This window comes from Marmota flaviventris, chromosome X (genome assembly GCF_047511675.1).
Source record: "Marmota flaviventris isolate mMarFla1 chromosome X, mMarFla1.hap1, whole genome shotgun sequence".
Lineage (NCBI taxonomy): Eukaryota > Metazoa > Chordata > Mammalia > Rodentia > Sciuridae > Marmota > Marmota flaviventris.
The window spans coordinates 98,921,710-98,939,521 of record NC_092518.1 but is presented as its reverse complement, the minus strand read 5'-3'; the positions used below and the strand labels follow the sequence as shown (position 1 = coordinate 98,939,521).

Sequence of the window (17,812 nt, the reverse complement as noted above, 5' to 3'; positions counted from 1 at the left end):
TATGAAAAGATTCTCAGTATCATTAATCATCAAGGAAATGCCACCACAATGAGATATTTCCTTACACCTGTTAGGATGGCTTTTACTGAAAGTCCAAAGATAGCAAATGTTAGTGAGGATATAATGAAAAGGGCATCCTTGTACAGTATTGTAGGATTATAAAATGATACAGCTATTATTGAAAATAGTATGGAGCTTCCTCAAAAAGTTAAAAATAGAACTACCATGTGATCTTGCAACCCCATTTCTAGGTATATAATTTCAAGTGATAGAAAAAAAGTATTTTTCTTATTCAAATTACCAATGCAGATTATTTAACTTCTGCTTACCAAATTGTGGGGGGGTTTCTCACCACAGACACTGACTGGATGTCCTATAATTCAATTCAATTCAATTCTGATACTATCTATCTGGAGATAGCTTTAGATCCCATTGGTCTCAATCCCACTCGACTGTGCACCTATACTTCTGACCCACTTGTTATAAGTCCATTTTCCATGACCCCCTTCTCAGATTTGATTGATTTTTTTAAAAGTGATTCATAGAACTCAGGGAAAGACTTTACTTATTATTGCTGGTTTATTATAAAAAAATTTCAAAGGATACAAATGAACAGTGAGAGAGAAGAAGTGCATAGGGCAAGGTATATGTGAAGCTTCCATGTTCTCTCCGAATGGATGACCCTCCAGATATCTCCACATATTCAACATTCTGGAAGCTTTCTGAACCCTGTATTTGTTATGGAAGCTTAAATGTGTAGTCATGATTGGTTAAGTCATTGGCCATTGGTGATCAACTCATCTTTAATCCCCTCTCTTTTCTCCCTCTCCCCTTGCTGGTGATGGGTGGTGATGGGGTGGGGCTGGAAATTCCAACTCTCTAATCACATGGTTGTTTCTCCTGGCTACCAACCCCTTATTCTATGATTCTCTCCAAGGTTCTCTCATGCCATAGGACAGGACACTTAAGAAATTCTGTAAAGGTTTTAGGAACTGTGAGCCAGAAAATAGGAATAAGGCCAGGCATTGTGATCCACACCTGTAATCCCAGAGACTTGGGAGGCTAAGGCAGGAGGGTCACGAGTTCAAAGCCAGCCTCAGCAACTTAGTGAGGCTCTAATCAACTCAGAGACCCTGTCTCAAAATAAAATATAAAAAATGGCTGGGGATGTGGCTCAAGTGTTCGAGTGCCCCTGAGTTCAATCCCTGGTACCCCCACCTCAAAAAAAGAAAATAAAATAGGAATAAGGCTAACTATTTCTCATAAATCACAATATTCAAAAGAAATAGTTATTTATATCCCCATATTCATTGAAGCATTATTCACAATAGTAAAGATATGGATATGATAGGGATAAGATAGGGATATGATTCTGCCCTCAAAAAGAAGGAAATCCTGCCATTTGCAACCACATGGATGAATTTTGAGGACATTATGCTAAGTGAAATAAGCCAAACATTGACGAATACTGGATACCCTCCTTATATAAGGAATCATCAAAAAGCAAGGTGAACTCAAAGTGGCAGAGAGTAAAATGGTTACAAAGGGCTGGGAGATGGAGAAAAGGGGAGATAAGAATCAAGTGATAACTATTCTTCAGTAGTTAAAAATGAATAAGTACTATAGGCCTAATGTGTAATCTGATGATTGTAGTCAATAATGCTGTATTATAAACTTTTAATTTGCTGATAGTGTAGCCCTCAAGTGTTCTCACAGTATATGCAATAAAATAATTATGTGAGGTGTTGGGTATGTTAGTTTTGTTGCAGTAAATTGACAATGTTTACATAAATCAAAACATCACATTATGCACTAAGATATATTAAGTTTTTATTTGTCATTCATACTTCAGTAAAACCAGGGTGGGGGCAATAAAGAAGGGAAATTTGGAACACATTTATGTGACACAGTCTGTATCTCCCCATAATTTTTGTCATCAAAAAGAAATCTGGTAAATGGAGATTATTGCAAGATTTAAGAGCCATTAATAATGAGATGGTTATTATGGGACCTGCTCAATCGGGGATTCCTCAATTGTCTGCTTTGCCAAAAACCTGGTATGTTTTAGTTATAGATATTAAAGATTGTTTTTTTTTTTCAAATCCAATTCATCCTGAGGATAGTCCACGTTTTGCATTTACTATCCCTGCACTGAATCATGAAGGTCCTGATCAGAGATATGAATGGAAAGTACTCCCTCAAGGGATGGCTAACAGCCCAACTATGTGTCAAATTTATGTTAACAAAGTAATCCAGCCACTTAGAAATCAAAATCCTGAACTACAAATATTTCACTATATGGATGATGTATTATTAGCACACAAAGATAAAAACACATTGCTAGAATGTTATGCCACACTTACAAACTTATTAAAAAATTATAATCTAGAGATAGCAATAGATAAAGTACAATTAAATTTTCCAATTAATTATTTAGGAGTTCTATTATTCTCAACCATGGTCCGTCCACCAAAAATTCAAATACGAGTAGATCAACTCAAATCACTTAACGACTTTCAAAAGTTATTAGGAGACGTAAATTGGATAAGGCCGATTGGCTGGGTCGCGTGGGCAGAGCCAAAAGAGTCCCCCAATGAGCAGCTCCGTGGTCTGAAAGGGCAGGGAAACAGCCCAATGAGCATCACCGCAGAGGAGCCAATCAGCTGGCAGCTGGAAGTTTGCTGGGGCCCCTTTGGCTGTGGCTCTCAACATTCATGGGTGTGGTGATCAGAATAATTTCTTAGCAGCAGCTCAGAAAACTAGGAGACATTAAAATTATGTTTTCAAAGACTGAGAGAATAACTCCAACTTTCTACATTCAAACTGTCAATCAGATGTTAGGTAGAAAAATATTTCAAACATGCAAAGTCTCAGAAATTTTAATTCCCATGCTACCATTCTTAGGAAGTAGCAGGATGTGCTATGCCAAAATGAGGGAGTAACCTAAAACAGGAATTTCTCACATCTAAGATTGACAGGTATCAGTCTTAGGCCTAGAGAGCAGCCAGTCAGTTTGAAGAAGGGGAATTGACCACCTCAAAAATGGGAAGAAAGGCTGGGCACATGCCTGTAATCCCAGTGATTTGAGGCAAGAAGATTGCAAGGTCTAGGCTGGCCTCAGCAACTTAGTAAGATCCTCAACAATTTAGTGGGATACTATTTAGCACACTTTAATTGGTAATGTATTTATATCCTAATAACTCATTTTTATTTTCCTTTCAAATGAATTTTTTCAGTAATGAATCAGACCTAGTATCTATGAGAATTACCTAAAACATCTTTTACTTGGAATTATAATTTTCTTTCTTTTTTGCGGGGGGGGGGAGGGGTACCAGGGATTGAACTCAGGGGCACTGGACCACTGAGCCACATCCCCAGCCCTATTTTGTATTTTATTTAGAGACAGGGCCTCACTGAGTTGCTTAGTGCCCTGCTTTTTGCTGAGGCTGGCTTTGAACTCGTGATTCTCCTGCATCAGCCTCCCAAGCACCTGGGATTACAGGCTTGCACCACCATGCCCCACTTTTTTTTTTCTTTTTGATACTGGAAATTGAACTTGGATGCTTTATCAGTGAGCCACAACCCCACCATTTTTTGTTTTTATTTGGTGACAGGGTCTTGCTAAGTTGCCCAGACTGGCTTCAACCTTTCAATGATCCTCCTGCCTCAGCCTCCTGAGTTGCTGGGATTATAGGCATGTGCCACCATGCCTGGTATAATTTTTATTTTTATTTTTTTGGTTACCAGGTATTGAACCCAGGGGTGCTTAACCACTGGACCACATCACTAGCCCTTTTTATTTTGAATTTTTTTGAGATAGGGTCTCATTAAGTTGCTTAGAGCCTTACTAAATTGCTGAGGCTGGCTTGGGACTTGTGATTCTCCTGCATTAGTCTCCCCAACCACTGGGACTACAGGCATGTGCCACTGCTCCAGCTATGTAGTTGTCTTTGTTGATTTCTTTCTTTTTTATTTGTTATTTTTAGCAGTACAATGTATTTTGGCATATCATACATACATGGAATATAATTTCCCATTCTTGTGGTTGTATATGATGTGGTGTTACAATGGTCATATATTTATATATGAACATAGGAGATTTATGTTTAATTTATTCTACTGTTTTTCCCATTCCCATCCCTCTTCCTTCCTCCCATTCCTCCCTGTCCAGTTCAGTGAACCTCCACTCCTCTCTCTCCTCTATTATGAGTCAGCATCCTCATATTAGAGAGAACATTCAGCCTTTGGTTTTTTGGGATTGGCTTATTTCCCTTAATAGTCGCCAGTTCCATCCATTTACTGGCAAATGAGATTTTATTCTTCTTTATGGCCGAGTAATATTCCATTGTGTATATGTACCACTTTGTTGATTATTTTTGCATGTGAGGTAAGGTAATGTGAACCCATCAAACAAGATATTTTTATTAAAAATTTTGGGAAATATTTATTTGATGTCACTCATAATGACTGTAAATAAATAACCTTTGTAAAGATTACTTACAATTTCTTTGCTTCTCATTTTCCATCAGTTTTACCCAAAATACCTTCTTTCACATAGTTTTTTTTACCCCTTGTTATTTCTTTCCTTCATAACTAATAAAAAATAATTTTCCAATTGAACTGACCAATGTTTTTTTTTTAAATTTTATTCTAATCAATCTTATCATTATACCTTTCAACAAATTCACTTTCTCTTTATTTACATTATTTTTATTTTAGTTTTCTTTCAGTGTTCATACCAAACATCTTTGTGGTTCTGATGAGATTACCTTAAAAATTATATATATATTTTGCTCTGTTATCACCAAATCAGTGAATAGTTTGTTTCTTTTTCTTCTTTTTCTAATAAGGGCAACTTTCATGTGTTGTCAATTTTTATATCGTTTAGTGGTTTGTACATTCTACTTTTAACGAGAAAGCTTGAGTAAATTATAGAAAAATTAACTTTTTTGATAAGAACAGAGATATCAATAGCATTTAATTGGTGTCAGTATTGTTCAAGTTTTCCATGTAATGTTAGATGTACAAACTCTTTAAATATGCAAAGTATCAATTAAGATTATTATATCATAACATAATTTGACATTATTAAAATAAATAACTTGATAATTCCCATTTATATTTTTGAGCTGTATAATAAATACATCTCATTTGTTTTTTTTTTAACAGATATGTTTAAAGGGTAAAGTACACATATTTAAGTACTTACATATCCAAGCATGTTGTAGAATGGATAAGAAACCAGATTCCCTGGATCTTCCATCATTGAGTAAAAGAATGCCCTCTCAGCCTCTCACAGACAGGTAATATATTGTTTTTATAGTCTCTTTTTGTTTTCACTTTTTTTTGAAGATATTTATTATTCTTAAGTGTACTGAGTATATTTAGGCTGATTGGCCCAGTGGTAAAATCAGTATTTCTGAGCTAAATATCACCATCAGAGAATGAACTTCTAAGACACTAGAATAAATCTGAGATTTTCTCAGATAATTATTATTATTTTAGCAGTGAAAATGTAAACATTTGACATTATATTGCAGAATCACCAATTTCTCAGCTATAACAACTGTTAATTTACTTTTGTGATTTCTGTATTCTACATTTGTAATAGCAAATACAATTTTACTTCAAACTGAGTTTGGTGGAAGAGCATGATGTTTTTTCTTTTTGTCATATTCTTTTGTGTGTGTGTGTGTGTGTGTGTATGATGCTGGGGATGGAACTCAGGGTCTTGCGCATACTAGGCAAGTGCTCTACTACTGGGCTACATCCTCATCCCCTTTGTTATATTCTTTAGGACTGATCAAAGATGATATGTCATTGACATTTCTTATGATTTTGATGATTTCCTTATGAGATTTTGAAATGGTAAATTATATTTGTTTATAATCCGTCCTTTCAAGATGCAGGTTGGTCTGAAAGATTTTATGAAAATATAATTCGGGCTGGGATGTAGCTCAGTGGCAAAGTGTTTGCCTTGCATTCACAAAGCCCTGGGTTTGACCTCCAGTTCCCCCCCAAAAAAAGAACCCCACCAAGAAAATATAATTCTATGCAGTGATATGGAATATAACTTGGAATGGGGTGAGACTACAGAAAGAGAGAATATGCCCCTGACTAAAGTATTTAAAGGTTTGTCTTTGCATATGTGATAAAGTTTAGATTGCTTGGAATGGCAGTATCCAAAATACTATTGGTAACAGTACAAGTTCTTAAATTCCAAATAGGACCTTTTTCCTTGAATATTTCTCTTGCTTGTGTAGTGTTAAATATCTAAACATTAGACTTAGGGGGCTGGGGATATAGCTCAGTTGGTAGAGTGCTTGCCTCGCATGCATAAGGCCCTGGGTTCAATTCCCAGCACCGCCAAAAAAAAAAAAAAAAAAAAAAATAGTACCTAAAGATTATTTTGCTTAATATTATGAACAATATTGGACCAAACAAGTCTATAAAAATTAAAGTTAATACCTATTCTAATCTCTATTAATATGCATTATTTTAAAATGAATTTAGTAGTGGCATTCACTGATTTAGTCATTTATATTACAAATACCTTTTGAATGCCTACTGGTAGATTTTAGGGTATGTTTTATTGAGTGCCATTGTATGTTGGTCTTGCACCTCATGGAGCCTACAATCTTGTAGAGAATGAATCAGTGAGTAAATGTAAAGTACAGTTTCTATCCATATATCGCTTAAGCACTATCATAAAGTTGGAACAATGGTAAGATGAATCATAATAAATCAAGGACCAAATTTGTATAAGTGCATGCCATTTGCTCTGGTTTGAATATGTTTCCCAAAGTTCATGTGTTAAAAACTTAATCCCCAATACAACAGTGTTGGGGGGCAGGGCCTAATAGAAGGTATTAAGGGCATGACAGCTCCCAGACACTTCACTGTGAGGGTGGACAACCAATATGCTACCATGGGCTGTGTTGCTAAACTATGATGTTCAGTAGGTTCGGTGTGTTAAGTACATTTTCAAATTAAAATATTTTAACTTATGATGTGTTTATTGGAACTTAATACCAACATTAATCAAGGAGCATCTGTACATATGTACATATGTATAAATTTTCAAATCATAGTGCTATGAAGGAAAGGGCCATATTTCAAGAGTGTGGTCAGGGAATGTCTCTTTGGGAAGATGAAGTTTTAAGTCAAGATCCTAATGAAGAGGGCTGGGGATGTGGCTCAAGCGGTAGCGCGCTCGCCTGGCATGCGTGCGGCCCAGGTTCGATCCTCAGCACCACATACAAAACAAAGATGTTGTGTCCGCCAATAACTAAAAAATAAATATTAAAAAAATTCTCTCTCTTTTTCTCTCCTCTCTCACTCTCTCTTTAAAAAAAAAAAAAAAAAAAAAAGATCCTAATGAAGAAATCCAGCCATGTGAAGAGTAAGGGGGAAAGCAACTCAGGCAGAAAAAAATGACCTGTGTCTTCCCTTAGGTTGGGAAGGAACTTAGTGTATTCAGAGGAAGCCAGAATGATTAGTAGAGCGACTGAAAGGTAGAGTGGTAAAAATTGATTATGGAGAGGTAGTCCAGGCTCAGGTCATGTGGGGGCTTTGTAGTCTGTGGCAAGAAGTTTGAATTTTATTTAAAATACAAAGGGAAGTCATTGAACAGTATAAAGTATTGATCTGATTTGTTTCAACTAATTTGACTTTTAGAAGAATAGACTGGAAGTGAGCAGAAGTGGAAGCACAAAAATCAGTTTATATTGTTGCAATACTGCCCAGAGATCAAGAGATCTTTTTATTTGTTAGAGTTTTTTTTTTTTTTTTTTAGTTGTAGATAGACATGATACCTTTATTTTATTTATTTATTTTTATGTAGTGGTAAGGATCAAACCCAGGGCCTTGCACGTGGTAGGTGAGTGCTCTACCACTGAGCCACAACCCCCAGCCCTGATTAATTTTAATAATATATTCTATTTAACCCAGTATATCAAATACTACCATTTAAATCTTTAATTAATATACAAAATTAGTGAAATATTTTACATGCTTATTTTTATATGAAATCTTTGAAATGTGGTGTATACTTGATATTTATCATGTGTCTCAATTTGGACTAGCCACACATCAAGTGCTAAATACCCATATATGGTTAGTAGTCACTTACTATATTGGACAGTGCAGATCTATAGAGTTGATTGTCAGGTCTCATGGGGCAGCTAGCACCCTGCCAGGGTAGTTTCCTGCTCAGAAGGTTGTGAGCCACCTGAGAAAATGAAAGTCTGAAATAGATAGTAAAGAAATAAGGAGACAGGGGCCTGGGGCTGTGGCTCAGTGGTAGCGCACTTGCCTGGCATGTGTGAGGCACTGGATTCAATTCTCAGTACCACATATAAATAAATAAAATAAAGGTCTATCAACAACTAAGAGAGAGAGAGAGAGAGAGAGAGCGAGAGCGAGCGAGCCAGAAATCAGATTTAAAGAGAAAGCAGAACTCCTGATAGATCCTTCAGTCCTGGTGGAAGCTAGAACTGAACAACTAGAAAGTGGCTCTGGTTCTTTATTTAAGGGAGAGTACGTCAAAGGCAGGGATAAGGTTTTAGTGGGAGTAGTCTTGCTGCAAACAGGTTGATTGGCATCTTGACAAGCTATATCCATCTCTGAGAGGCTGTGTGGCTGTGTGACTCCAGCTGGTCACCCCAACTCCAGTGCAGTGCTGATCCTAGCAGAGCTACGTAGGATATCACAGGTACTGGGTGATCTCAAACCAGCAGGAGTGCCGCTGGGAGTTCCCAGATACCAGACTTTCCTACCACCTGGCTTCCATGTTGATTTGTTTCATGCACAGTTCATGGATGGCTTCCAGCAGTCAGGTGTGTTAATCTCCCACTAATAGCCTGTATTGAACTATTTGGAAAATTATTATATGTGCTTTTACTTTCATATACAGGTTCGTGGCTATATGGTTCTCACTACTTAAAATGCCTTCCCATGCCTTATCTATTTTGTAAACTCTTTGCTCTACATGAATAGGCATTACAATAGTTACATATACAGTATTAGCTTTTGGGATCAGACATAAAGATAGCTTTAAAGGTCTTTTTTGACTCTTAACAACTGTATGTCTTAATGTCTCTGGTCCTTAGTTTTTTAATATGTAAAAATAAAATAATCACACAAATGCTATTAGGATTAAATTAAATAATGTATATAGAGTACTTAGCACAATGCATTATTTATAATATTTTCTCAACAAATAGCTTATTATCATTGTCATCTATTACAAATGCATGTATATGTTTGTACATAGATTTAATATTGTAGAGTCAGCTCTAATAATGGTTTAACATCTTAAATCTTCTCTGGCTTTGTATAGTTTATTTAAAATCTCTGAGCCTGTTTCCTTATCTAAAATGTTAACCATACCCACTTCATAAGGTGGTTATGTGAATTAAATGTGTACTTTGCAACCAGTTCAACAAATGATTATCAGTAAATGTTAGAGTTTTCCCCTTTAAAAGTTGAATTTTATAAGCTTTATTATTCTCATTTGTACAAAGAAGCAACTTTAAAAATATGGACTATGTATGAAATATGAGGTACAGCTTGCCCAGTTCCTAACACAGTGTAGACATTCAGCAAATGCTAGCAATTTGCTAAGTTTAAGCTCAAATACCTCTTTCTTGGGTAAAGCCTTTCCTAACCTTACCAAGGAGAATTAGTTGATCTCTCTTTTTTCTCCTGGCACTTTAATTTACCTCTGTCATAGGCTTCATTAACATATAAACAGACTCATTTCCCTTCTGGGCTGAGAGCCCTTTGAAGGCAAACTTTTTGTTCATCTCATTTTATCTCAAACATTAAGCACAGTGCCTGATACTTTGTAGATGCTTCCCTAAGTTTATTGATATACTTCTGAAAAGACAAAAATAAATTTTTGTTTTTGTAAGCATGAAACTGAAATTAAAGGAGGAATTTAAGCGTACCAGTTGATATCAGAGACTTTAGTGCTAGGTAATCTGGGGATCAGATTTACACATGGTTTGCAAGTTGGGTGTCCTTGGGTAAATTACCCCATTTTTACCCCAGCCTTAGTTTCCTCACTTATCTGCTTGAGTTTTCACAAGAAATATATATTTTTTAATATTTATTTTTTAGTTGGATACAATATCTTTATTTTATTTATTTATTTTTATGTGATGCTGAGGATCGAACCCAGGGTCTCGCATGTGCTAGGCGAGTGCTCTGCCACTTAGCCACAACCCCAGCCCCCCACAAGAAATATTAAAGGTATTATACACTTAGCCCAGTTCCTACCACAAGATAAGCAATCATTATATATTTTGTATTATCTAAGGAAGTTTTAGATCAAGTGTGCATTATCTATTTGAGAACAAAATCCTAACTGTCTTTAGTATTTCTATTTTCATAGTATGGAAGATTTTTATCCAAATAAAAATCATGGCCCTGACTCTGGAATTGGAAGTGATAATGGAGAGAAACGATTGTCTACAACAGAAGTGAGTCTTTTCCATCGCTGATCTGTTTTGTTTTACAGTTTTATTAGAACTCTGAGATGGAGATATTTGCACATTTGACTTTATTTGAAAATATGATCATTATTTCAAATGAAAAAAAGTACATACTGATTATTAAAGCAGACGTCAACTTTAGCTTATTAATTTTTTATCTGAAAACTGGAGAAGTAAAGTGATTATTTTATAATTTGCATGCTTGATTAAAGCAATATAACCTTTGTCGTGTGTTTCAAATGCCTCTTTTTTTCTTTTTGTTTTGGGTACTGGGAATTGAACTCAGGAGCACTTGACCACTGAGCCACATCCCCAGCCCTATTCTGTATTTTATTTAGAGACAGGGTCTCACTGAGTTGCTTAGCACCTCACTAAATTGCTGAGGCTGGCTTTGAACTCGTGATGCTCCTGTCTTAGCCTTCTAAGCCGCTAGGATTACAAGCCTGCACCTCCATGCCTGGCTGCCTATATATATATATATACACACACACACACACATATATGTGTGTATATATTTAGTTGTAGATGGACACACAATATCTTTGTTTATTAATTTTTTGTATGTGGTGCTGAGGATCAAACCAGTGCCTCACACATGCTAGGCAAGCATTCTACCACTGAGCTACAGCCTCAGTCCCTCAAATGCCTCTTTTTGTATTTTGTGCTCATTTCTTTTCAGCCATCAGATGATGATACAATCAGCCTTCACTCTCAAGTTTCAGAATCAAATAGAGAGCAGACTTCAAGAAATGAGAGTCACACAATAGGAAGCAAGCCTGATTCTCAGAAAGGTAATTCATGTGGTGTCTGCTATTTTATGTCATGTGTATATCTCTTATTAAAAGTGAGCCTTTTATTAAAAATGGACTTTGAAAATTTATCATGTCTTTAGCTAACTCTTATACTAAGAAAATAAACTTTATTCTAAGCACTATAGTGTCAGAGCATTTAGTATGTATTTTAAAATAAATATCAATCTATACTTAGACCAGGAGGTGTATGATTTTATTGACCCCAACACAGAAGATGTAGCAGTTCCTGAACAAGGAGATACACATATTGGATCATTTGTCTCTTTGCTTAAGGTAAATAAGACTGTGAATAGATTACATGTTCTCCTTCATCTTACAAAAGTGGACCATACAATTTAAAGTGATAATTTTCTTTCATATAAGGGAAAAGAAAAATGCTTTGAAAAATCTCAGAAAAATGAAGAATTGGGAAATGAAAAAAGGTAAGGACACAAATTCTCAAAATGATGTTATTTATAAGTACTTGAACTATTCATTACATATTCCTACTTGAAAGAGCATTCAAAAGAATTTTTGGCCCATTTCTCTGTTATGTTTAGATTGTTAATTTGCAAATATATCATCTATCTGGATTCCTTAAAATTATACTAAAACTTTAGGTTGAAAGTAAGATATACACTACATTTCTGCCCTGAAGGGTAATAATAATGTTTTCTGTTTTATTAATGAGAACTATACCTTCACATACATTGCTTCATTTGAATTCTTTATCCACCTTTTAAAGATAGATGGTATTGGCATTATTTTGCCAATAAGGAAATTGAGTTTGGAACTCCAGTGTGATGTCTTTTGATTTAATCTACTTTCCATTTTGTCACACTGGTTATAGCAATTTTAAGGATATTTATGTTCATATTTTATTAAAATAATTGTGGGGGCTGGGGATGTGGCTCAAATGGTAGCACACTCGCCTGGCATGTGCAGGGCGCTGGGTTCGATCCTCAGCACCACATAAAAATAAAATAAAGATGTTGTGTCCACCGAAAACTAAAAAATAAATATTAAAAAATTCTCTCTCTCTTTAAAAAAAATAATTGTGGTTTGTATCTTTATCTTTCATTTTATGAAATTATGAAATATGATCTACCACATTTTTTCAGTCATTATTTCAGGTTATTCACATGGTAACAAATACATTAAGAAAGAAGAAAGGAAGGAATGTTTATTGAATGCCTACCATGTACCAGAATGAGTACTATATGTGCTTTCACACATTTTCCACTTAATCTTCAGTAAAATCCAGCAGGGTAGATATTGATCCCATTTTTACAGATGAGGAAGGTGAAGTTCAGAGGCGTCTTGTTTTGTACCTAAAACTTCTTATGTCCACTAGTAGTTAGGGCATGAACTGAGCTTTCTCTGATCCCCATACTTTTTTCTCTACATTGTGTTTTCTTTTGAGTGACCTCATTAGTAATTTCTTTTGGGGGTATGGGCATAGTGCTGAGGATGGAACCAGGGCCTCACTCATACTAAGCACATACTCTACCATTGCTACATTCCGAGCCCCTCACTGGTAATTTTTTAGGCAGTTATTAATCCCCTCAAATGCCCTGTAAGGAGGTACATTGCTTTCTTTTTTTTCCTTAAGATTTCATTCTTCTTTTACTTTCTCACATTATCTAATAAGGACAGTTGCCTAAATTTGAGAGTCACCAGTGTCATATCATGTAAGATGTGGTAAAGATTAAAAAACTCATGGTCTGATAGGATTTAGTAAATTAAATGCTTTTTAAAAATATCTTTAATTAATTAATTTATTTTTATGTGGTGCTTAGGATCGAACCCAGGGCCTTGCCCATGCTAGGGAAGCACTCTACTGCTGAGCCACAACCCCAGCCCCAAATTAAATGCTTTTAAGATAAAAGTAACTAGAGTTTAGAGAAAACTTTATTTAAATTTTTTTTTGTTTTCTTTAAATGATAAAAATGATATATCTTAATTAGCATTTTTCTGGTAAATTTGCAAATCTTATTTGAACTTGTTTTGCATTTCCTTTAAACATTTTACATGGAGATTTTTTAAAACCAAAATAAACGAGAGAAGCAGTCTGGCTTAATAAAATGAGAAATTTTCGTGACAGTTTATATTTATTTATAAAGGCAGACCATGTAGAGCTTTGCAGTTACTACACTCAAAACTGAGCAATATGCATTGTTAAATTTCTGTGGCCATTACACATTTCAGAAATTTAAAAATGGTTGTAGACTTCATTATTTGTTGGTCATTAATTATACTAATACAGCTAGTATGCCACATTTCATAATGAGTAGAAAATATAGATTTGTTTTCCTTAGATATTATATATTCTTTTATTTCTTATTTTAGTATTTAAAAAATAAAGAATATAAAGATTTTAGCTTTCACATGGTATTAAAAATAAAAATGTTATCAATTTTTAGAAGTTGACCTAAGATACAGACTGTTTTACTTTGTGGATAACCATGTTTGTGTTATCTTTTAGAGTTGAGAAGGAACAATTACTTGGAGAAGAAGAAGATGATGATGATTTGAAGGAAGTAACTGATTTGAGGAAAATAGCTGCTCAGTTATTGAAGCAAGAACAGAAGAACAGGTATTCCTTACAGTAATGAAATTTAAATAGTCAAATTTTATAATCTTTAAATCAGATCATTTAAAGATTAAAAAATACAGTAAATGAAATTTCAAGTAAACAATAATACCCTTGTAAGATCTATTCCAAGATCTTGAGACTAACTATTAAAAGACAATAGGAAATACTTAAGGAGAAAAATGTAAAATTATAGTACAACTAATAGAATATACTCATGTGGTCACTGTGTTTAATAATTGCTTATATTTATTTTTGTGTGCTGAATCATAATGACCGATTTATTTTTTATACTTATTTTAGCTCACATTAACATTTACAGTGTAAACATTTTTTCTTAAATGATTATAAAAAAAACCCACTTTTTTGGGGGGATATGTATAAACTCCTTAGAATTGAACCAAATCATATAGTGGTTGAGGAAATCACTGTGATGATTTGAGTGCCACAAATTCACTTTTGTCTGCTTCTTGCTCAGCAACTATTTTCCCTTCTACGTAGGCCTTCTCTAAATGCATGTTGTTGGCAGTGAGGAGGACATTGTGTGAATGAGTATAAAATCAAAGCAAGTTTATTTTTAATACAGGAAAAGTTTCATGTGCTGGTAAGGGTCAGCTATTTTTACCATCTTCATTTACTGAGAGTATTACATTTATTTGTTTGTTTGGTACTGGGGATTGAACCCAGGGGTGCTTAACCACTGAGCCATAACCCCACCCTTTTTATTTTTATTTTGTTTTGGTACTGGGGATTGAACTCAGGGGGTGCTTGACCACGGAGCCACATCCCCAACCCTATTTTGTATTTTATTTAAGAGTCAGGGTCTCACTGAGTTGCTTAGGGCCTTGCTAAGTTGCTGAGGCTGGCTTTGAATTCAAGATCTTCCTGCCTCAGCCTCTGGAGCTGCTGGAATTACAGGCTATGACACCAAACCTGGCTTAATTTTTTTTATTTTGAGACAGAGTCTCACTAAGTTGCTTAGGGTCTCTCTAAGTTGCTGAGGTTGGCCTCATACTTGCAATCCTCCTGACTCAGCCTCCCAAGTCACTGGTATTACAGGCATGAACCACCATGACCAGCTTGCATTTATAATTTTGAAATAATAAAGATCTGAGTTTTTTGTTTTGTTTTGAGTAAATTAAGATAATTTTGATACATTTAGCCTGGATAATAATAAGTATTTTATGCAACTTGCTCAAGACAATAAATATTTATGGATAATATAACTCTGGTTCGAAGTTTCACATTTAAATATACTGGTATTTGTTTAAATATGCTTTGAAAAATACCATTAAAAGTTATCAAATGACAAATATGTGGTCTTTAGGGGCTACTTTTTAGGGGAAATCTGGATAATGGCCAATAAGATAAATAGCCATTAAACCAAGTTAAGTATCATTTTTGTATAGCTACTGCATGTTCTAGATTTCAAAAATCATACTAGAAAATATCATTAATCTTTACCTTATCTATATCTAATGAATCCTCAGTCCCAGTTTATATTTTTCTTGCCCCATAACTTTCTTTCTTTTTTTTTTTAATTTTTTATTGTTGGTTGTTCAAAACATTACAAATTTCTTGATATATCATATTTCACACTTTGATTCAAGTGGGTTATGAACTCCCATTTTTACCCCATATACAGATTGCAGAATTACATCAGTTACACATCCATTGATTTACATATTGCCATACTAGTGTCTGTTGCCTTTCCTATCCTCTACTATCCCCCTTCCCCTCCCCTCCTCTCCCCTCCCCTCCCCTCTCCTCCCCTCCCCTCTTCTCTCTCTTTTTTTTTTTTTTAACTGAGCATTGAACCCAGGGACCCTTTACCACTGAGCCATATTCCCAGCCCTTTTTAATTTTTGATTTTGAGACAAGGTCTTACAAAGTTGTCTAGGCTGGCCTTCACTTGTGATACTCCTGCCTTAGCCTCTTGAGTTGCTGGGATTACAGGTGTGCACCACCAAGCCTGGCTACCCCAGTGGTTTAAGAGATTTGATGAGGCTTGCTCCACCTGCTCTGTGAAACTTAAAAATTAGTTGAGTTTTTGTCTCCTCTACCTAGCAGGTGCAGAAGTTGAATTTATCATTATGGGAAGAAAATATTGCTCATTTGCTCATTTATTGATTTGATGGTGGTGCTGAGGATTAGAACTAGTCAGACTATAGGCAAATATTCTAGCACTGAGCTACATCTCCAGCCCCTTGATATTTTAAGAACCCGCACTAGTATCTAATTTTCTCATAGTGTTCTGATTTTAACATTGCCATATATAATATTTCTATATTTTTTCATTTCTACTTTTTATCATGTTACTTTTACATCTATCCATGTGCTTTAAATTATTCTTTTTAGCTTAGGTACCAACATTGACTGAATAGCTATGTTTCATATGTTTTGTTTTTGTGATAGTTTTGTTAACTAATACAAAATAGCACGTAGCATTGTGCCTTGCACATAGTATGTACTCAGTTTTACTGTTAATGATTAGCTAATCCCTTGAAAATTAAATCAGATTTAGAGCTAGGAGGAGCTATTAATTTAATTACAAATTTTATGTTGTCCCTAAATAACTTCTGTATGCAATAGTGATTTTCAAGCTGTATGCAAAAGTGATCTTTGTCTGATCTGGTTCTCTTCTTCATCATCCATTTTAGATGTTAGCACATCTAAAATGTTATAGATGTTAGCACATGAATATAAGAACTTTTTAGATTATATATTAATATGCAGTATTAATTACAATATTAAAGTAATAATATCTAATTTTTGAAGGCCTTAAAATGTTTACAATAATCTCTTGATGTTTTTCACTGGTATGATTATCTAGCCCTGATATTTATCCCTTAGATTGATCTAAAAGATGCAATGTGTCACACAAAAGCCCTAACTAGCTTTACTAAGAGAGCCCTAAATGGCAAGTTAATGGGATTCCTCTACTAAATATAGAGTTAATGCTAATGAGAAAGATATTTTAACTACAGCTCAAGGGGACACCTGTGCCATTAAAAAAACTAAAATGTTGTGCACGTTTCTAACAACTCTGCTAATGTTTCTAAAGCCTTAAATGGCCTCCACTCACAAATCAGTGGCATGTTGGATCCCATCTTAAGCTTTACTTGAGTTACTGTCTTCATGGTTTTCAGACACTGGCTGGGATACTAATTGCTTTTGTGCTAATTGTTTACAAAAAATAATGCTTTTCTGTCGTTTATTGATGTCCTAGCATGATCCCTGCCCTATGTATGCCTTGTCCAGTCACCCGCCAACTTCCACCATGGACCTCTAGACTGCCCTGATGCTAAATACCCTTGTTGGGTCCATGCCCTACCTGATAGAGAACAATCACTTCCCCCCAACTTCGGGTCACTTCCCCCCAACTTTGCCCTCTCAACAGGAAGCAGCCTGGAGATTTTATTGCCCGTATATCCACAGAAAAGGAAGATAGAAATTGACAGTGGGGAAATGTAACAGTGGTCTACCTCATCCTTTGAATATGGCCCTTGCTGCTCTGCAGCTCAGGCTTATTTTAAAATGGATATATATATATATATATATATATATATATATATATATATTTTTTTTTTTTTTTTGTTGTTGTTTGTTTCTTTAGTCTTGTTTTCCTCTTCTACCTCTACCCCTCTCTAACCTCAGGGAAACAGGATTACCCTTCTTCCCTACTGTAGGGCCAAGATTATCTGTCCTTGAGCACATACATCTGGACCAAAATAATTCACACTTTAGGGAGGGTGCCAGAAGATCTAAGAAATGATTGTTACAATCTGACTGGGTATACCTGGAATGTAGCCTTTGAATCACCTCTTTAAAAACCCTCTATTCCTCCTGACCAGAGAACCACTACCTCTGGGGTAGGAGTTCCCTGCGTCTCTCTTTTGCTAGCAAAGCAATAAAATTTATTTTTCCTTTTT

The 17,812-nt window shown here is 35.2% G+C and overlaps 1 protein-coding gene and 1 non-coding gene across 5 annotated transcripts in view; both read left to right on the top strand.

Moving 5' to 3' along the window:
- Positions 1-17,812, top strand: part of Lrch2 (leucine rich repeats and calponin homology domain containing 2) — a 103,054-nt gene that overhangs the window by 36,218 nt on the left and 49,024 nt on the right. For all 4 annotated transcript variants that reach the window (XM_071606314.1, XM_071606313.1, XM_027932322.3 and 1 more), the window contains exons 6-11: positions 5,170-5,303; positions 10,397-10,484; positions 11,176-11,287; positions 11,484-11,581; positions 11,672-11,730; positions 13,773-13,883. In XM_071606314.1, coding sequence (XP_071462415.1) covers positions 5,170-5,303; positions 10,397-10,484; positions 11,176-11,287; positions 11,484-11,581; positions 11,672-11,730; positions 13,773-13,883 — 602 coding nt within the window. The remainder of the gene's footprint in view (positions 1-5,169; positions 5,304-10,396; positions 10,485-11,175; positions 11,288-11,483; positions 11,582-11,671; positions 11,731-13,772; positions 13,884-17,812) is intronic.
- On the top strand, positions 6,297-6,369 carry Trnaa-cgc (transfer RNA alanine (anticodon CGC)). The gene has a single exon. It is a non-coding gene; the product is annotated as a tRNA-Ala (tRNA).